Source organism: Rhinolophus sinicus, chromosome 5 (genome assembly GCF_057876585.1).
Source record: "Rhinolophus sinicus isolate RSI-liver-muscle chromosome 5, RSI-T2T, whole genome shotgun sequence".
NCBI classification, from domain to species: Eukaryota; Metazoa; Chordata; class Mammalia; order Chiroptera; family Rhinolophidae; genus Rhinolophus; species Rhinolophus sinicus.
In genome coordinates, this window is record NC_142505.1 from 80116924 (window position 1) to 80139405 (window position 22482).

The 22482-nt window shown below is 44.7% G+C and overlaps 1 protein-coding gene across 23 annotated transcripts in view; it reads right to left on the minus strand.

The window, feature by feature from the left end:
* The window catches only part of KLHL3 (kelch like family member 3), a 237405-nt gene that overhangs the window by 13836 nt on the left and 201087 nt on the right, over nt 1–22482 (minus strand). For 21 of the 23 annotated variants that reach the window (XM_074313570.2, XM_088798628.1, XM_074313562.2 and 18 more), the window contains 6 exons: nt 20857–21006; nt 14070–14126; nt 6788–6905; nt 6190–6387; nt 4567–4668; nt 1202–1330 (listed from right to left, as the gene is read on the minus strand). In XM_074313570.2, the coding sequence (XP_074169671.1) occupies nt 1202–1330; nt 4567–4668; nt 6190–6387; nt 6788–6905; nt 14070–14126; nt 20857–21006 (754 nt within the window). The remainder of the gene's footprint in view (nt 1–1201; nt 1331–4566; nt 4669–6189; nt 6388–6787; nt 6906–14069; nt 14127–20856; nt 21007–22482) is intronic. The other 2 variants (XM_074313563.2, XM_019740223.3) reach the window with 1 other exon arrangement.

The window sequence follows — 22482 nt, forward strand, 5'->3', positions numbered from 1 at the left end:
GATGGGGAAAGACAGGGCAAGGAAGAAGGGGCTGTTGCTCTGCTTCCTAGAAAAATCCCAAAGGACCACACAGCTCCTAATCTTCCCACAGGAAGCAAAAGTGGGCTACATTTGGGAAGTCATTCTCTTCCCATGTAGGTGAGGAGGGTGAAGTGGGCAAAGTGATGGGGGGAGACATAAATTTGTCTCCAAATATGAACACTAATAGCTTGGCTTTCAAACCCCAAGACAGAGACTCTAGACAGGCAAGCTTTAGCTTTTCCACTGGCGAGTAGGACAGCCATGCTTATCCTATTACTTCGTAAGAATGAGGTGCCAATAATTTGGGAGTCAAAAAAGCTAACTTTGAAGCGAGACAGACCTGAGCAAGAATCCTGACTCTGCCAGTTACCAATGATACAACCTTGGGCAAATTATTCAACCTCTGGTCGACTTACTTTCTAAATCTGCTAAGTGGAATTACCGTGTTTCCCCGAAAATAAAACCTACCCCAAAAATAAGCCCCAGTTAAGATTGTCAGCCAGACGGATGCATTTAGTACATTATGACAATGTGCCAGAAGAAGATGACATGACTGTATTTGAATAAATGTAGATTGTTGTACATGAAAAAATACGACATCCCCTGAAAAATACACGCTCATGTGTCTTTTGGAGCAAAAATTAATATAAGACCCTTTCAGGGACATATGGTATAAGACCCAGTCTTATTTTCGGGAAAACACAGTAATATTGTATTTACCTTTTAGGGCTATGGTGAGGATTAAATAAATTTGGTCACAGAAAATGCTTTATTAGGACAGCACCTGGCACACAGCAAACCTTCACTTTCAAGAGATGCAAATACCTCCACAGACACAAAAGGGATGATGATGATAATATAATCTCATCCGTTTTCTAGCAAAGTGATCCCCAGGGAAAGAGGAACTTATAAGTGCTTGTGTGGAGCTGCCAGGGTGCTAGGGATTACACTACATTACAAGGAAAGAAGAGGGAAGAAGAGGGAGGGGAAGGCAGAATGCTAGCTGCTGGTCTCAGGCCCCAGCTGTGAGCAGATAGACAAGCCTGCATCGTGAGCCCCACCCCACCCTACTTGTGAGCAGATAGACGAGCTTGCATCCTGAGCCCCACCCCACCCCACTTGTGAGCGGATAGACGAGCTTGCATCCTGAGCCCCACCCCCCCACACCCCACCCCCATACCTGCACCACTGCGACGGGTGCTCATGTCAGCCACGTAGGTCCACTCATTGGTTGCTGGGTTGTACTGCTCCACAGTGCTCAGGCACTGGCGGGAAGCCCCATCGTAGCCCCCAACAGCATACAGCTTCCCTGGAACAGACAAAGTGACTGAGGATGGTGGCTGGGACACCAACAAGGAACTGGAGCACAGCTGTATCTCCACCTTTATCCCACAAAGGCACCCTGGCCTCATTGAGTTCTCCCCAACCAGGAGAAGCACCCCTCACATCTCAGTCTTCTACTTCCTCTTTCATCCTGGGCTTCTTGAAGCAGTTCTGAACCTCTTTCTATACAAGCACCCCAAATACCCAGTGCAAAGCTATAGCCTGGCACTGCTTGGGCTCAGTGTGCTCTTGCTAGTGAACTGTTAGATCTTTCCAGAAAACAGCACCATGAGATGGAAAGCTAGAGGGCACCAGCTCCAGGCAGCCCAGCTGACTTTCTGGCTAAAAGCTCACACTAGCAGACAGAACAAATGTGGGGAAACGTTCTTCAGCGAGAACCCAAATACTGTCGTAACCATGGCTTATGCTCTGTCCACAACTCCTGCATGTGAGTGGAGGGTTCCGTGTGCACTCTGGGCTGGCAGGGCTGGAACTGATCAGCAGAGCCCCTGTGATCTCTGAGCCACGCACAAGAGCCTAAAGCACCATCACTGATTTTTAAAATAAAAATACCAGAAGCTGTTCTCTAAGCGCACCATTTCTGCCTGGGGCTGGAAGTGAGGTTGGGCAAGGGGGCAGGAAATTGTAATTTGAGTTCTTCCAAAACAGGGATTCAAACATTTTGGGTTTAACATGTAATCTTAGAATGCAGTGGGAGGATCGTGTATGCATGCATGCGTGTGTGTGCACGTGCATGCGTGTGTATGTATGTGTGTCGGGGGAGTCTTACCTTACCCGTGGCCCTCAGACCTATGGGGGACCATGAAGTTATAACAAAGATCTGGAACACTACCTATAGACTAAATAAAGACCTCCAGATGCAAATCTACTTAACAGGGTTACTTAAACAAACAAACAAACAAACAAACAAAATGTCACTATGTGTTTTCTTAATGGAGAAATACCCAGAGTACCCCCACAGCTAGTATGTAAAAACCTACAATTATTTTAAATTAGAAAGATATTCTCAGGCTCAAAACTATGCTCTATCATCAGGACTATTACCGTGTCAAATGTAAAATTATTTCTTCTTCCATCCTTGAGCCTGGTTTTCTTTTCTGCTCTAGTCCTCCCAACCGGCCCTTCTAAAAGAAAGGAACTTCTCCTCCCCAGTTGTCCTCACCTAAGTCAGAGGAAAATCCTGACTCAGCAGCTCCTCCAGGGTCCGTTGCTCAGATGCAACAACCTGCTCCCCTGGCTGCCCGGCACTCGTCAAAGCCTGAGCCGCTAGGGGAGGAGCAAGGCTGGGTGTGGTGGAAACAAGAGGCTCCTCACGGCAACCCCAGCAGACTAGAAACCTCATTCCCTGTAACACACGATCTCTGCTAGTGGGAGCTTCAGCCTAATCTCCGACCCTCACTGTCCCTTTTCCTAAGTAGGGATCCTTCTAGGCAGCCAGTAGCAAAGGGTTCTGATTTCCATTCTTTTTGTTTCCCGTGCCATTCAGACTATACAGCCATGGGAAGGAGAGGATGAGGGAGAGTCACGTGGCAATGATGTGGAGGGCTGTACCTACAAAGCCACTAAAGGGAAGCAGCGTCCACCTGAGAGCCTTCCCTCAACATTCTCACCAAAGCTGTAAATTGGCCTCTCTGCTGCCCCAGGATGACCTGCAGGCAAATTCAGGATGGATAAGATAAAAAACTCCCAGTCCATCCTCCGTGCCAATCGGGCATGCTACAAGATAGCATTTCTTATACACATAGAACCATTCACAGAAGCCGTTGGTCAAGGGAAGCATTTCAAATAACTACCATGAAGGTACCCTCATCAACCATTCCAAGCCTGTGTCAGCTGAAAAAGTACCCGCTCAGGTTTCTATTAACATGGATATGCTATTTTTAACCCCTACTCTATTGTTTGATATTCCTGGCTAAGGAACAAGGGAGGGGGTGGGATGGGAAGGTGGCTAGACAAAGCACTTACATTTGCCAGACAAATCAATTTCTGTTCCACCAGGAGGATGAGATTGCAAGAAACAATTTATCTTTGTAGGAGGGCAAAATCCTTGCATTCACTAAGATGACTTGTCAGAAGTTAGAATAATATACTTTTAAATGAAAATGTAAACTACACAACACTGGTGCAGACCAAGAAATGCAGTGAGAAAAGAGAATCCTTCTATTAATGTCTAACTCCCTGCACATTACATTCTCCCCAAAGCACTAGTGTGTGTTCTTGTGTACGCACACCAAAGAGAGAACGCCTGTGTACGTACGTGTCTGAATGCACAGATATTCCAGCTAAATTCCCACCTAGGACAGCTTAATCAATCAGTGTTGTTCTGCAAAGTAGAGTGTTTTAGTACAAATAATATTCTATATGCTTTAACACATTGAAGTCCCACATATTTATAAAATTTCACATTAGCAATTTCTAATGGTCTGAAGGAGTGTAGCACGGTAGAAAGAGTATGGGGTTAGGAGTTAGACCTGGGTTCAAGGGCTGACTGTGCCACTTACTAACATGGGGCATATCACTCACCCCTCTGGGACTCAGTTTCCCCTTCGGGAGAATGGAGTAAACTCTAAACCCTGCCTATCTCCTCAGAATAGTTTTGGGAACAAAATGAGGAATTGGATGTGAAAGCCATTTATAAACTACAGTGCACTGTCTAACCAGGCCCCAGACCTCACCCCACACACCCTTCCTGACTAGAGCAGGGCTCTACCACCACCTGCCCTGAGGGCACTAGTCAGACTGGGGGAGAGGTACCCACCTCAGGCAGGGCTCTGTTATGTTCAACATGTGAACATGAGAACAAAATTAATTAAACAATTAACTCTCACCCCTCCACATTACATTCCTGGGTTACACATTGACTCTGAAATGCCCACTCTTCTCCCCTCCCCAACCTGTCGTAAAGTTATTGACAAGTGGCCAAAGTGACACGCCAGTGTTAGCCCTCTAGGCTCCTTCTAGCTCACTGCTTATTTGCCTTGGGGGACAGCTCATGAGTGTAGGACATCTTTGGATGAAATTAGCATGCGGACAGTCATTCCCCTGGGGCAGTAGCTTTACCTCTGAGTCTCAACTTTCCTCTTCTCTGAAATCAAGACACTAGTACCTGACTCAGAGCAGATGCAAGGAATAGAGCCAGGGAACCAGGAAAAGGCCCATGGGCTGGGGCTAAGACAGGCCCCACCCACTGCTGCTCCTTACCCTCCACGACACCTACACCCACACTGCTCCGCCGTGTATTCATTGGTGCCACGAAGAACCACTCGTTGGTCTTGTAGCTGTAGGCTTCCACCGATGCTAGGCCTGGGAGATAAGAGACTCGTGAGATTTCTACGGCACTAGGCCTCACCCTGCTGTGCCGAGAAACAGTGGGGATGGGAAAGAGCGCAGACCTGGGGACTGGGAACCTGCATGTACGGCTCAGCACCACCTCTGCCTCACCATGTGACCCATGGTACCTGCCTGCAACACATCTGCACTGTGACTACCTGTGGGGACCACTAAGACCTGACTCAGAGGGTGGGTTGTGAGAGGACAGGGGTTATAACTGAACTGCCCTGCAAACATAAATTGTTAAAACCTACAGAATGGAATAGATATCTAAGGTTGCTTCACTGAATACCTATTGCAACCCTCCCTTCCCTTGTCTTCCTCTATCTTGGAAGCTAGAAAGCTGAAAACTTGCTTTCCCAGACTCCCTTGCAGCTAGGAGGGACTAAGTCAATGCGACCTACCCAGAAGTCTGATGAGGATTTCTGAAATAGCCTTTGCTTTTCTGATATAAGTACCCCCCCTTCCTGCTTTTGTACCTGGTACACAAATATGTTGGCTGGAACTGTAACAGCCATCTTGTGATCATGAGGATAAGGCCAAGAGACTCCCAATATTTTTGATTAATCTGACCAGGTCAGCAACTGCAAACATCTGGACTTCTTGTTTCATGAGTAAAACAAAATTTCTCATTTGTTTAAGCCAAGGTTTAGTTGGTTTTTCTAATTACAGCCGAAAGCAAATCCTAAAAGAATTGTAAAAAGAAACAATCTCCCACAACCCTTTTGTTCTCTTTACCCCCAGGTCCTGTTACTAGAGGCAGCCCCTAGAGGAGCTAAAGACCTGGAGTTATATGAATGGAGGCAAAGAGAAAGCTGGGAAAAGGTTACCAATTTGTGAAGGCACAAATGAAACTTCATAGAAGTAAAAGCTATTGTTTTCATGTCCTTGGGGACCAAAAGATGTCATTTTAGTTGAATAGAGTTAGTGTCTAAAGAGACATCACCTGAAGACATGAGGCGAGATGAAATAGGCTCTCCAAGTCCACAGCCATTAATACTTTGATTCTTTGAAGCTAGATAAAAACCGGGAGCAAGGGGGCGCTCCTGCAGTGACACAGCCTTGCAAAGATTCAGTGGAGCAGTACAAAGGGCAATGGACAAACACTGCGTGGCCTGACCCTGGTCTCTTCCTATGGCTGACCCTTAGCTCCCTCATCTGTCCAACATGGGGTTCAGACCACTGTCCTGAGACACCCTCCAACTAAGCACACTCCCTTTCTAAGTCTCATCTTCTGAGTAAATGGGTTCCCAGCCACTGGAAAGAGAAAAGGGCCTCTTCTAACTTTGGGGTCCATATTCTTTGTTACATATTCTTTGTGTAGGAAGGCTTGGCTCTGGCACCCAAGCTGGGAGAGGAGGAAGGATGGGTATGTTCTTGGGGAGGAAGCTATGGATGAGCAGAAGGTTGGCCCCAGAGCTGGTTGAGCAAACCAGGGTTGCATGGAGGGTGTGTTCCAGGCTGGGACTGGTGGGGACCGAGTCCAGGACCTACCAGTACTGCCGTCAAAGCCCCCCACGGCATAGAGCAGGTCATTGAGCACGGCTGCACCCAGCGTGCTGCGGCGTTCCTGCATGCTGGCGATCGATGTCCACTGGTTCTTGACACCGTCATAGACGTCCACTGTCCGCACACGGAGGGAGCCGTTAAACCCACCCACTGCATACACATGGCCAGCCATGAACACCACACCTGAGGTACAGGAAACCAACGCACCCACGTCACCTCAGGCAATTAATTACTCACATGGATGAGTGACAATGGGGGAGCAAGGCAGGCATGTGAATAATTGGCCACCGAAGGTGATCTCCAACTTTAGACATTTGGAAGTCATTATGGGCCTCACTGGATTTTTTTTCCACATTTGCTTTTCCAGTTTGGTTCAATTCAAGCAAATTCGCATACTTGGATTTTAGCTTGACATCCCTAAGCACATGAGGCATAGCCAGACACTGGGCAGGTGAGGAAGAGGAAGAAAGGGCGTCTGTCATGTGCAGACGTTTGGGGAAACAAGAAGCAATGCATGACCTCCAGCGCCAAGGACAGACAAGCCAGGGAAAGGCAGCCTGCAAAGTGAGACAGTGCTACTCACCTGCCCTGCATCTCCTAGATGGAAGCTCAGCAATCTGGTCCCATCGGTCCTCCTCAAAATCATAGCATTCCACACTGCGGATGGCCTTGGGCGCCTGGCCACCAACCACGATCATGACCTCCAGAAAGACAAGTGGACATTAGCTGGGTCTCTCCAATATCTGGTGACGATCCCCGGTACTTCCACATGCTAACTGCCCAGGGTCCAGGGATGACCCGAGATGCCAGTTTACAGAGCTACGTACATGAAGATGCTGCCCCTGATCATCAACAGACACGAATGTTCGAGAAAAGGCTAATGAGCACCTTCCCACGGAAACACAATCATAAGGCCTACGCTTCCCAAATAGCCCTGCCCAGGGCTATGTTCAGGGTGCACGGAGATACTCAGGGCATCTTCTGCAATTTCAATGCCCTCAAAGATTTGGGGAAGGGGGACTAAATTTCATATCAAAACAAAACATTCCCAAATAAGTATCAAAATTTGAATAGATCAATATTTTAGAATAGAGTACAGAATTTGGATGCATTTTTAAGAAAAATTACTTCAAAAGTATTTCTGAATTCATAGACTACAGGGGGTACTTATTCATTGCAGTAGGGTAAAACTTTTGTGAAACACTCCTTTGTGGTGGTTACCACAAAAATGTATGTAACTGATATGTTCTGGAAAATAGTACTAACAATACTATTTCCACAAGTAAGGTGGTAGCTACCACTGCTAGTCACTGTGTGAAGTATGTTGTCATGTGCTTGTCACGACTCTGCGAGTAGGTATGATCAACTCCATTGACAGATAAAGAAAGTAAAGCTCAGAGAACATAGGTAAGTTGCCCAAAGTCACACAGCGAAGAGTGGCCAAATAGAGACCGAAAGCCAAGTCTACCTGACAGAGAAATGAGGCCAGCCCCACCACTCTCCTGCTCTAGAAACAGGGTCCATGCAAAGACAGCTCACTACATCCATGGTCTTCAAACTGCATGTCACATTTCATTAGTGGGTCATAAGATCAATTTAATGGATTGCAACCAGCAGACTTTTAATAGAACAGCACATAAAATATAGTATAAAATATTTTTTCTGGTTATACACACATATATGTGTCTCCTAGATAGCAATTTAAACATACGTACATGCGAGCACATACATACATAAATATATACAAGCCAGTCTTCTGGCTGTGGTAATGGAAATGCAGTACTTAACTGTGGTAGCACTGCTGTTGTCACTTTGTCACATGCTATTAATAAATAAAAATTAAGGTGCCAAAGTTAACAATAGTTTACATATTTTAATAAACTTGTGCAAATTCATCGCTGTCCCCATAACGATATCACTCTCACTCACTGGCAATCCAGGACGTTTTCTCTCTCCTTAAGTGGACAGAAAGGGGTGGAAGTCACAGGCAGCCAGTTAATACAAGTCACAGGATCTTATCACCTGTAGCCCATCTTATTATTTACCCCGGGGTTCTCCAGCTTCAGCGTGCAGCAGAACCGCCTTGAGGACTTAAAACATAAATTGCTGGGCCCGAGTTTCTAATTCGGGAGGTCTGGGGTGGAACTGAGAACATGCATTTCTAACAAGTTCCCGGTGCAGGCTGATGCTGCTGTTCCAGACTCATATTTCGATAACCACTGTTTTAACCCACAGACCACAGGGATTTCCTGATGATGCGCCATTAACAATTCCTGCCGTTATGACTTACTGTAGTTTCTTTCCTTCCCCACCATGTAGTTCTGGGAACAAGAGGGATTACAAGAATCTGCATACCTCACAGAAGTACATCCCTCAGGTGGACGTTATCTACAGTACGAGGAGGCGGAACCAGGGCTGACAACCATGTAGGGCCCGAGATTCCAGATTCAGGCTCACCCACTGCCCATGTGGGTCATCACTAGTCATCAGAGTGAGTCCACAGCTGTCTGCAGCCATATGGGTGATCAATGTTCAACTCAGAATTCAGTTCTGACTTCTGGAACATCCCAGAGGAACCCAGGACACATAGTCCAGGCTTAGGGATGCTGCTGCTGCTGCTGGAAATAAATGTTCTCCATCTGACTTCCCTTCCTGCCTCGGCTCTGATGGCCCACTGCTCTGTGCCAACAGCAGCCCTTTCAGAGAGAAGCTGACTCCGCATTCCTTCCATTCTGTAATTCTTTGCCTAGACAGGCATCCATGGACAGTTTAAGGGGAGTGTTAACGAACTCAGCCTCTCAGCCAACTCCAGACAGTGCCCAACTCACGGCTCCAGGGCCAGACGACTTGCCCTGCATTCACAAACATATCTAGAACACGCATTGTCCTTCCGGTTTCGACTTGGTCAAGCTAAAATGAAGTCTAACTATTGCAAGGATTTTCTCTGAAATCCAGTTTTGGGGGCTGAATAAAAATAAAACCAGTTTTTAGTTTTCTTTCTGCAGTGACCTCAGGCACCCAACATCCTCACACATGCTGTTCCCTCTCCTGGAAACATTCTTCCCCCTTTGTGATCCCTCTGCTTTAACATCTGCTTTTCCTCAGGTCTCAGTTTACATGTCACTTCCTCCAAGAGGACCTCTCTGACCTCCGATTCTGAGTGACATGTCCCTTCTCTGAGATCACACATGCACTGTGTGCTCCCATTAAAACTGCCCCGCATTATACTTTAACACTGGCGATTTTGTCTCTCCTCTTAGACAGTAAGCCCTGCCAGGACAGAAAAGTTATCCACCTCAGTCACCAAGATAAGCCTAGGGCCTTATGGTGCTAGATAAAACTGAGGACTCAAATATTTATTTGGAATAAAGAATGAATGAATAGTAAATAGCATGCACAAAGAGTTAAATGGAAAAAATACACAGGCCAGAATGTCACGTTCTTGGGTTAAGATATGTTGGACACCAGATTACAATTCTGGGGATGCTGAGGAAAACAAACAAACAGAGAGAGAGTTTTTCCCATCCTCTGACTCAAGTACCAGAAGAAAGGCTTCTTATTCTTTACACAAGCTATCAGGCTTCTTCTGTAAATAAAATAAATCGAAGCTTTCAGGGAAGCTCACCATCCCCAGAAAAATCTTCCACCAGGAGTACCAGGAGGTACATTTACCTTGAAGAAAATCTAGCACCCATCTCTGAGTTTTACAGTAACAGAATTATAGAAATGCAAAAATGTTAATGTTCAAGTAAAACATGAGTAGAAACACAAAAATAACACAGGACAAGGTTCTCAAAATAAACTTGCATTCGAGTTTATAAAAGCACTGGTGAGAGAACACTTTTAATAGTCAAAACTTGTACAATGATCTGGGAGGAGTAATTATGAGGTTTTGTGGGATCTGGTGATCAGCTTCTAAAAATGTGGAGGGAGCTAAGGCAGAGGGAGGAGGTAGGTGTACTTTCTGCTTCTCTCCCAGGCATGAGAAATCCAGTTTCCATGGCAGTTCTTGCAAGAAGGCATCATACAAAGAAAAATACACTCATGATCGTGTGATTTCCTAGCTTGAACACCAACAGATGGTTTTCATAGGTACTCGATCTTAGCAATCAATTAGACAAAAATGAGCATTCCCCAAAGTCAACATGTATTACATCTCTAAAATTATAAACCTCTAGTACTAGAGACCACAGGATGTCAGGGCAAGAAGAGATCTGAACCATTCTCTCCTACAAACCCTCATTTTACATTTCCAGAAAAACTCAGGCCCAAGGAGTTCAAAAGGCGTGTTTTTTCCCTCCCCAACACCCTGAAATCCCAATTTACCTAAAGATCTGTGATGTCTTTAGTAGCAATTACTAGTCAAATCAGCTGATCACTGTTTTTAACATTTATCCTGCAAGGTGACCCTGAGTAAGAACTACCAGTGGTCACACGGGAATCACAATAAACCAAAGAGCCGGTTCCAGGATAACAACTGCGCGAGACTGAACGTGATTTAATCACACTCAAGAACTGCAATGTACTGGGAATCTTGCGGGCACCTCAGGGGCCTGGCCCCAAGTCTTGGTCGTCACTGTGTTGAAAACTGCAGAAGTTCTGGCGAATGGAGAGTTCTGGGTGACAGAATACAGGTGAGCCAGACTCAAGTGTGTGGGGGGTGAAGCGGGGGAGGGGATGGTTATTGGACAATTCCCAAGAAAACAATTTGCTCGTTCACTTGAGGGAGATTAGTGAGACCCTGGAAACACTACCTCATTTCTTAGGAAGGAAACTTCACTCCCAGCATAACATGATGGTTTTTAAACAATTACATAATGTTTTCTCTTTCAGACAGATGATTCTGACTCTACCAGTATGACTGTGGCATTGAAGGCATGTTGGTCCCTCCTCACGATATGACAGCTACTCCGTGTCTGAGAGCCATCGGGTACCAGAGACAAGCCAGGCAAAGGAGCAGCAGGTGAGCATAGCAGAGCTTTCCGGTGGCTGTGGATCGCGTCCCTAACCCGTAAGTCGTCACACTCTCCAGTAGGGTAAGAGAGCAACCAGGACTCGGCACATGTTTTTCATCAGGCAAGAGCAGACTGTGTGTCCAAACTCTCTTCCATGACGGGTGAGCTGGGCAGAAGGCAGGCCCAGCCAGTCGGTCCCTCGGGCCAGGGCAGGAAGTGAGACTCTCTCTTACCCTGGTGCGTGGGGCCGCAGGGCTAACACCAAAAACTTGTCCGAAGGAGCATGTCGAGGTCGAGGCAGAAGTCTTGTCCCAGCAGGTCCCTGAGCAACAGGTGCTCCAGGCAAGGACTGACAGCCAAGGTGCAGAGACAACGGGGGTCAGCGAGCCAGCGATGCGAGAGCAAGACCCGGGGAGGAAAGCAGTGGGAAAATGGGCTTTGGAGTCAGGCACACCTGGCTCGAAATATCAGCCCAGTCGCTAAACAGCTGTGTGACCATGGGCAAGGCACTTACTCTTGCTCAGCCTTACTTTCGTTACCTGTAGTATCAGGGTAATAGGGTGTTTCTTCCAGGGGTGTCAGGAGGTTTAAATGGTGTCAAGCACTTAGCACCGTGTTTGGTAAATAGCACCCACGAAATGTTAGCGTCTATTATTAGATCAAAACCAACATCATTACTATTGCCGCCACTATTACAGCAATTGTCAAAAAACAGACTCTCAACAAATGACAGAAAGGGACACTTAGAGTCTGTGACTGGGAGAGTGAGCACCACCAATTCCAGGAGTGATGAGGGGTGTTTCCCAGGGGTGGCCTGGGTACATTTCAAGGGCCAAGATGGAAGACGAGCAGGGGCCTGGCACAGGTGAGAAGTCATCCTACCCGCCGTGCCAGCCGCCTTGTTCCCAACACCGTCTGCTGAAAGCAGGACAGCCCAGGAGGGAGCCACCCACTTTTAGCCCAAGTCAGGAGGAAGCCACCCACTTTTAGCCCAAATGGCTTTTTGGTGTCATTTAGAACGAGTTGAACAGAGATGCGAACTGAACTAAAATGCCTGGAAAGTGCCAGGCTCAGTACATTTCCAAGGGCTTCATTTGCATCTTCCTGGAACCTCATTTCTCTACTGCCATCTGTGGAACAGGGTAACTAAGGAGTGTTTCCAGCAGCTGGGAGACAGCCTCTGGTCGTCCATGGCAACCCAGCCTCTGGGAAAGTGCTGGGTGGTGAACGTGTGGGAGCCCAGATGATGCTATTAGCTGTTCCTGCTCGAATGTGTCAGTATGATCTGTGCATATAAGGCTCAGAAAAAACACCCTTATTAGCCTCTGCAGCCATCTCAAGGCAGAGTCCTATTTTTCCCAGGGAGGCGGCCTGGCTGGCAAATAGGTTCACTGCTGAAAATTGCTGAGAATAGGCCAAACCTCTCTCCACCACTCTGTTTCTCAAAATCGGCTCTGTCAGCAAGCCTATCTGGACTGAAATTATGAAAGCCCAAACTAGCCTGCCCTTGAAATTCCTGTGGCTGCTCCTCCAACTAGGCCAATTATCTCCTAACTGCTCCTCTTCTTCACTTATTTGGCCACTTATATATCTCTATCTTACTTTCTTAGAGGGACCTCTTAAAATGAAAAGTCCCCAGAGGGTAGGAATCAGGTTTCCTTCCACACAGTACCCCACTACGATGCGTTTGTGAAATCTGGAGGCAGTATAACATAATACAACAGTCCAAAGCACCAGGTCTGGAGTCACTCACCCTTGGCTTAACTCTCAGCTCAGCTACTTACTCACTGTGCTTTAAAGATTCTTTGATGCTCCTCCACTCAAGACATGTAACTTAATTCCCCTCAACCTCGAGTGTGCGGGCTAGATTTACTGACTTGCACCTGGCAAGTGAAATACAGCAGAAGTGATGGGACGTCACTCTGAGAGGAGGTTACAAAAGACTACAGCTTCTGTCTTAGGCGTGCTCTCCTGTCTTGCTGTGGAATCACTCACTCTGGGGGAAGCCAGCTGCCATGTCATGAAGGCACTCAAGCAGCCTAAAGAGAGGCGATCAGGTGTGGAACTGAGGCCCATAAGCAACCATGAGAGTGGGCTGAGACTCACCTTGAGGTGACTGCAGCCCCCAACCAACTGCTCAATTATAAGAGGCCCTGGGCCAGGATGACCCAGCTCAGCTACTGTGGGATTCCTGCCCACAGAAAGTGTGAAATAATAAACATCTATTGTGCTAAACCACCCTGGTGAGTGTAATCTGTAATTCAGAAATTGGTAACTAATACATAATGAGTAGGTGACACAACCCAAGATCCAATTTCCTCGTGTGTAAAATGGGGATAATTACAATTTTGAAAATCCCATTTGATGAAAAACGTATGTCAGCCTAGTGCTTGGCACGTGATGAATGCTCAGCCACTGAGATCTGTTATCAGCATCATTGTGGGGTTAGTGCTGTGCCGTGCTCAGAAGCGCAGCTCTGAGTTGGTGAGACCTACACCCACCCCTTGCATTGCCACTGGGCTGTGTAAGCCTGGGCACGTCATTCAATCTCACCAAATCTCAGTTTTCTCCAAAATTAGAACTTCCAGAGTTGTTATGAAGATAACATAAGACAACGTAGATAAAGTGCTTTGTCTAAAACACAAGGAAGTGTATTGAAACAATTCTGCTGAATCGTTATCAATGCCTTTTGGTGCTAAGGACAATGACCTGGGAAACAACAGAGCACAAGGTAAAATTACTGAAGGGCCATGAGCTGTGCGAGCCAGTCCTGAGCCAGTTTCTGGGTGTTCATTCTCATAGACTACTTGCATTTGACCTTGGAGGCAGCTCAGGCCTCGGCTCCTGCAGAGAGCTTTCCCCAACTCTGCTCATAGAGGGTCTTGCCCAGACCTCCACTGTGGCACTTACATAGTCCATTGTAATTGTCCTTTTACATTTGTCTCCCCTCTGCGTAGTCTGGAGCACCTTGGGGAAGAGACCAGCTCATATGAGTCTTTGTGGCTGCAGCACCGAGCCCAGTGCCTAGCAATTAGTGAAGTGTGTTGGATGAGTAAGTTAATAAATTAATGAATCGATGCATGCATGACAGTTTATTGCCAGTGTTTTTTTCTTTTTAATCTAAGTGTTTCACAGCCCATCTCACCACCAGGAATGACAACTGGATTCATTCAATATTGGATTTGTGGGCTGAACCAAACATTCTAGGGTCAATCCACATTAGTGACCAAAAGAAGGTATGAAGTAGGACAGAAATCCTCACTATAACTAGGCAAAAACACATGTACGGATGCTGAAAAGCATTGGAAAACAACTAGAGGTAACAGAAATGGTCACTATTAAATCTCCATAGGTTGTTTCTTCCTTAAAAATATATTGCTTTCATTCATGAAACTTTTACTGTCTCCCACCCTGTGTCAGAATCTAGGCTGTGTGCCAAGGACACAAACGAAGAATGCCAGCCATTTAACTGGAACCAGTTAGCTCTAGAACTCTAAATGCCTCCCTGAAGTGAGGTGCTCAGTAATCCCGTCCATGTTTTGCAGCAATCAGTGAAGCCATCACCAACTTGACCTCTCCTTCTCCATTAAGTAAGCTTTCTCATCAATTTTATCTCTACATGTTAGCAATAAACTATTAGAAATTAGAATTTTAATAGAAAACATTTACAATAGCATCAAAAACTAAGAAATACCTAGGAATAAATCTAACAAAAGACATGCAAGACCCATATACTGAAAACTGTAAAACATTGCTAAGAGATATTAAAGAAGGCCTAATACACACACACACACACACACACACACACACACACACACTGTGTTCATGGATCAGAGAAGATTTAGTATTGCTAATGTCAGTTCCCCTAATTGATCTAAAAATTCAACATAATCCCTACCAAAATCTCCACAGGCTTTTCTGCAGAGATAGGCAAGCTGATTCTAAAACGTATATGGACATGCAAATAACTTAGACTAACCAAAACAGCTTTGAGGTACACAATTGGAGGACTCACACTACCTGATTTCAAGATTTACTATAAAGCTAGTTATCAAGGCAACATGGTATTGGTGTAAAGATAGACAAACAGATACAAGGAACAGAACAGAGTAAGGAAATAGACCAACACATACGAGTAGATAGTCAATTATTTACAACAAAGGTGCCAAAGTAATTCAATAAAGAAAGGAGAATCTTTCCAATGAATGCTGTGGAAAAACTGGACATTCAAATACAAAATAAATGGACCTTGACCCCTTACCTCACATACCATATTAAAACAAAAATCTCAAAATGGATTATAGACCTAAATGTACAACCTAAAACTTTAAAATTTCTAGGAGAACACATAGGAGAAAATCTTTGTGGTGTTAGATTAGGCAAAGATTTTTTACCTAGGACACAAAAGGCATAAATCATAACAGAAAAACAATTGATAAAATTTAAAACTTCTGCTCTCCCAAAGATACTGTTAAGGAAATGAAAAGATAAGACACAGGTTAGAAGAAAATATCTGCAAAATAGTTATCTGATAAAAGACTTGTATCTATAATATATAAAGAATTCTTACCACTCAATAAGAATAATACAATTTTTAAGGTGGGGGAAAGATTTGAACAGAGATTTTACCAAAGAAGATATACAAATGGCCAATAAGCATGTGAAAAGATGTTCAATATCAGTCATGAGAGAAACACAAATCAAAACCACAGTGAGATGCTACCACATACCTACTAGAATGACCAAAATTTTTGAAAATAGATAATAGAAGTAGTGGAAAGACTGTGGAGTAACTGGAACTCTCCTAAATTGCTGATGAAAATGTATAATGGTATAGCCATTTTGAAAAACAGTTTAGCAATTTCTTGTAAAATTAAACATATACTTACCATACAACCCAGCAATCCTACTCCTAAATTATTTATCCAAGAGAAATTAACATATATGAAGTCGGACAATTAAGTTTGCGAACTCATCCTAGAAAAAGTGCCACATACCTCATTGCTGAATATCACTATGGTCACCTTGGGAAGCTATGCACTGATGCTAGTGCCTAGCCCACCCTTCAAAGCAATTTTTGAACTCTTTTTCTGGAATGGCCATCAGAGCTGTCGTCATATTACCGTTGATGTCCTGAATGTCATCAAAATGTCTTCCTTTCAATATTTCCTTTGTCTTCGGATAAAGAAAGAAGTCATTGGGGGCCAGATCAGGTGAGTAGGGAGGGTGTTCCAATACAGTTATTTGTTTACTGGCTAAAAACTCCCTCACAGACAGTGCTGTGTGAGCTGGTGCATGGTCGTGATGCAAGAGCCATGAATTGTTGGTGAAAAGTTCAGGTCGTCTAACTTTTTCACGCAGCCTTTTCAGCACTTCTATATAGTAAACTTGGTTAACTGTCCAGCTGGTACAAATTCATAATAATAATCCCTCTGATATCAAAAAAGGTTAGCAACATCGGGGCAACAAGTTCGCAAACTTAATTGTCAGACATCATATGTCCACACAAAGATCAGTAAATGAATGTTCAAAGCAGCTGTATTTGTATTAGCCAAAAACTGGACACTCAAATGTCCATCAACTGGTAAATGAATAAACAAATTATAGTACACCCATACAATGGAATATTACTTAGCAATAAAAAGAAATAAACTCCTGAGACATGCAAAAACATAGATGAATCTCAAAAGCATTATTCTAAGAGAAAGACGTTCAAAAGGCTAGATATGCCATAATTCCATTTTAATGACATTCTAGAAAAGACAAAGGTACAAGGACAGAAATCAAAAATAGTTGCCAAGGGTTGGGGTGTGGAAGAGGGAGCTTGACTACAAAGCAGCACAAAGAAACTTTTTGGAGTGATTAAAATATTCTATATTTTGATTAGGATGGTGGCTATATGACACAATGCATTTGTCAAAATTCATCAAATTGCATTCCTAAAAAGAGTGAATTTTTACTCTTTTTGGTGTATAAATTATTGTACCTGATTAATCTGAGTTTTAAAGTAAATAATAGGGGATGTTGATAATAAGGGAAAACTGCATGTGTCAGGGCAGAGGTATATGGAAAATCTCTGTACCTTCCCCGCAGTTTTGCTATGAACCTAAAACTGCTAAAAAAATATAAAGTCTTCATTTTTAAAAATGAAGTAAATGTATTGGAAATGCCATCTATTAATGAGATGAATGGGATGCTATGTTTTAAATAAAGGAGACTTTGATAATTTAAAAAAAGAAAATAATCCTTTTCATCAGTCACTAAAACCTGAAAACTTGTCCCTGGGAGGCAGTCTGGTATAAGAAAAAGCACGCCCAGACTTTGGAGTGGAATAGACCTTAGTCTGCATCCCAGCTCTGCACTGACTAGCTACGTAACTGTACAAGCAACTTAACCTCTCTGAGTAAACCCAGTAAAGTAGGGGTATGAACCGTACTCGCCTATCATTGTGATGATGTAATGAAATAACGTACAACCTGATAACCCTCAAAGCATTAGTCTCCCCCAGCACACCCGATTCCTCAAACCCACATGGGGATCCCCCTCACTAATTTAAGTGCCCAAACAATGGTGACAGGAGTAGAGTCTGAGAAGCAGCTTGGACAATCTATCCTTAAATCATTCAAGGATTAAAATTGGGGGAACAGTGAGGCAAAGAGTAGCAATGCCTTTTTTTTTTTTTTTTAATTCCTCCGACAGATTCAAAAGAAGTCATGTCCCAGGTGCTCACAGAAGGCTATGTGCCCAGGAATCTAAACATTTTCATTCTGAAAATAAATGGTTTCTGAGGAGTAGCGGCCACGGGGGGCCAACTTTGGTCTCCTGAAACAAGGAGCAGACTCTTCTCAACTATAGACTCAATATGGAGGGTGGGGAGGCAGGGGTCTTAGCATGCTTAGTGGAGGCTCAGACACAAACTCAGCTTTGATTTTTAAAACTGTCTGTTTTTGAGTACATGTGGTAAAAGCTAGATGTGGAATCTAAAAAAGGAGAGGTCACTGGGTATGGTCTCCACACAAAGAAACTGGGCCAGCTCTGCACCATTTCCTTAGCTCCAGAATACACTCCCCAGGAAAAGATGTCCTTAACCTGATATCATACAGGATGGGAACTTCAGTTTCCAAAGAGAAAAGTACAGGCACGCAACAAGGCCCAGCTGAAAATCCGGGATAGAAAAAGCCTCCTCCTATAAAACAACAGTGCACCTTAGAATCAATAATCTCAAGACAGAAACCTTGTGGAAATTTAGATCATAATTGCAAGTGGTATTCAAATTGATGGGAGAGAGAGAGAGATTATTTAATAAAATAACTTTAGGGCAACTGGGTCATGATTTGCAATACTGATAAAGCTGGATTCCTACCCTCACTCCTTATACCAAAATAAATTCTAAGTGTATCAAAGATTCAAATGTAAAGCAGAAATCATAAAAGTACTTAAAGAAAACATGGGAGTATTTTCTTTTCATCTCAGAGTAAGGAAAACATTTCTAAGCACGATGCAAAACCTAAGCTATAAAACAAAAACAGATCAATTTGACTACTTAAAAAACTATTTTGGGGGATTCAAAAAAATGTAGTAAGTTTCCAGGCAAATTACAAACTAAGAAAACAATGCTTTAAATACAAAGGCCTAACCTCTTTACACAAAGAGAGCCCTTAAAAACCCTTGATAAAAAAATGTACAATCCAATAGAAAAATGCACAAAGAACATGAACGAGAATTCCAAAAACAAGAAATACAAATGCCAATAATCATACGAAACCAAGATTAAATCTTACCCACACTTAAAGAAATGCCAACTAAAATAAAGGATGTTTGACACAGAAATGTTTATATATTAAAAAATAGAAATTATGTCAAACCCACCAATAGAGGACAGTTAAATAAATAATGGTACATAAATTTAATTAAATACCATGTGCCTATTACAATTTAAATGCAGATTTCACCAAACTGGTAACACTGAAAGCAGTCTGTAGCATATGGTTGAGAAGGAGAAAAAACGATTACAATCTATGCAGCAAGATTCCATTTATCTATAAGAGTACATTTTTATCTATTTGTGCACAGAGATATGTCTGGAAGAAAATTCACCAAAATGACTGCAGTGATTGCCCCTGGGTGGAGGAATTTCAGGTGATTTTTTTTTTACTTTATTTCAAAATTACAGCATCCTTTTAATAATCTATAAGGAGCACATGTTTTTATAATTAAAGAAAACCATTATTTTAATGTTGAAAAATATGAAGAAGTTTCAGTGCGATATTGCAACAAAATAAAACAAAAGGCTGTCAACATGTACTAAAGCAAGTGACCCCGTCAGACCAAGACCCTTGCCCTGCGGCTGCCCCTTTTTTCCAGCGCTGGGCAACAGAAGGCAGACAGATAAGTACGTACTCTGAGGTTTGCCAAGGTGAAGCAAGGCGCGGGTTCAGGGATCAGGTTTGGAGGGTGAGAAAGAGTCAAGCAAACACTGGTTCCACCATATCAGCTGTGCTCACCTTGACCGAGTCACTTCATCTCTTTGACCCTCAGTTCCCTCGCTATAAACCGAGGATAACTGCCTCTGCCTTATACAGCTGTTGAGAGGATAAAATGAGCTGGATGTGCCATACCTTCAGCTCACTGCTTGGCACGCACTAAGCACTCAGGAGAGGTCAGCTGCCTGTGTTATTATATGGGACCTTTGTAGCCTTTGTTTACGTTGCAACCACTCTATTCTCCGCGATCCAGGGTCACAGAGCAGAGTGGAGAAAAGGAACTGCAAACCTCGGAGAAGCCAAACATTTGGTCTTGGACAACATACTTCCCTAGCCCTTTGAAACCCTTCCTGGAAGCAGCCGGTGATGGGTAGGGCAGCCAGCCGGAAGGAAGAGGAGGAGAAGCAAAGGCTTCAGGAATTCCCGGTGCTGCCAGCACAATTCACTCCTCTCCTCCCACCTCTCCTCCAGGGCTGGCTGGGACCTTCCCACACAGCGCCGTATGTCAGGAGCCTACAAAGGCTACTCGAACGCCAAGCCAGAAAGGACTTGGAGATGGTCTTGTGCAGCATCTTTTATTCTGCAGATGAGGGACTGCGGACCAGAAAGGGGAGGGGACCTGCAGGGAACCAAAGCAGCCAGTACCCAGCATAGATCACAGGGTCCCCGCCCATGCTCATCCTTCCCTTCCCCTGGCTGCCCCCTCACAAGGCCACAGTTCCCCATTTCTGTCCCCTGCCTCATTGCCTGTCAGACTGCTTAAGGCCCCTTCTCTTCTCTGGCAGCCCTAACTGTCCTTTATGGCTCTGTGGTGAGGGAAGCAGGCAGATTAGGATGGCTCTGACTCAAAGAATGGCCTAGAAAGAGGATTGCTATGGCCATCACTGACCTAAGCCCACACAGTCATCCTTTAGCTCCCAACAGCAATACAGCTCGAAGCACAGTGTGTAACAAGAAGGGGGAGGGAAGAACACTCAGTTACTCTCACTCCGCTCTGGTGACACTGCAGATTACCTTCAAACTCTTAAGAAAGGAGGAGCCCGGAAGAGAGAGGTAGCAGCAGATTCAAGAGGAACCAGCAGACTCCATCTCTTAGGTCGAAATGCAACCAAGATGCAGGACAGCCATGGGTGAGCAAAGACTTGGAGGCAGGAGTGGAAGGCCACTTTCCCAGGACAGTCCTGACTCTTGGCAGCGACTGGGCTGGGGCTTACCTTGGGCAGACTGACTGGCGTCCTGGGCTTGGTCCTTGGGTTCTTAATCAAGAGCCTCTGATCCAGAGGGAGCAGATGGTATTTCATGGCTTCGATGAGGAAGTCCTTACAGGTGTTGTTATTCTTTATCAAAGCTTCTTCTTCAACCGTCTAGAGGTAATAACCCACAGGTGATCCCAAGAGCAGAGCTCAGCCACACTAGCCAGGCTGTCACCTGGGATGAGTCATTCCTGCACGCCCACACTCATTCATTCATTCCCACAACACGTCATCTCAGACCTCAAGAGAAAGGTCCACAGTTACAACTTGGTGGTCACCTTCTGCTTTGCAAGAGAGTCAAAGAGTAAATGATTAAGCTCTGGCATTGGACAGGGACGCAAATCCCAGCTCTACTACTTAACTCCTCTGACCCTCAGTTTTCTCATCTGTAAAATGGGCCTATAGGGCAGCTGGTTAGCTCAGTTGGTTAGAGCACAGTGCTCTTAACAACAAGGTTGCCGGTTCAATCCCCACATGGGCCCCTGTGAGCTGCACCCTCCACAACTGAAACAACTACTTGACTTGGAGCTGATGGGTCCGGGAAAACCACACTTAAATAATTTTTTTTTTTAAATGGGCACATTAAAGTTACCCACAACCTCATTGACTGTGTGTGTTCATTTGTTTGTTTTGAGGCTTAAATGAGACTATGCAAAACAAAGACAATGAGTTGTCCTGAAAGTCTTTTCCCACGTTCCTCCTGGTTTGAATGCATTGTAACATTCAGGGCAAATGGTCAGATATTTGAAAAGAGGAAAGGGAGAGGAAGAGGGCAGGATCCATCAGCCAACCTTTGGAGGCATGAAATAAAACAAGGTGATGGTCAAGAAGAACTCGTATCCATGTTCTTAAGTGAAATCCTCACAGAAAACTAGCCAGTCAGGCACTCTCTAACTGAGGGATGACATCAGAGAAATGTCCTGCACAAAAGTCCTACCTGCTGACCTCACCTTGAACCTCATCTAAGCTGGGATGAGGGCTTCCTCACCTCTTATCCCGGAGCCATTGATCTAAGTAGGTGCTCAGCAAGGGTAAGCCTAAATGTTTCCTGAGCAAGGCCAAGGATGAAACATTCTGGTGCTCTCTCAAATCTCCATCCTGTGCTCCAGGTCAGATTACTATGTGGCATATCTGTAACGGGTAGTATGATCTCCAGAGGCCACCTCCTTTGCGGCAGTTTAGGATTTATTGGGAAAGGTCAATTCCATTCAATAGCTAACAACGATGGAATGTCTCCTGGTTGGGCAGCCCAGGGCTGGACAGCAGGAAGACAGTGATGAACAAGACAGGGTTCTGACCCTGTAGCACTCAAGCCCAGTTAGAGAATGAGAAGGGCCTCCCCACCTCAATGACCTCAGCCCTCAAGTTGGTCAGAAACAAGGCCTGGGAGCATCTCCTTGGTCCCTGCCTGTAACTAGGAATGAAACGCAGCCAGGGCAGTGTTGGAGCTGGCAGGGAAAGGATTGGTGAGACAGGGCCTCTGTCACCGCTGGGCACTTCCTTCCCCAGAGACGGTTCCCAAGAACACTCTGTTTCTCTCAGTCCCACTGAGGGACTCAGGTAGGTTGGGACAAATCATAAACTTTT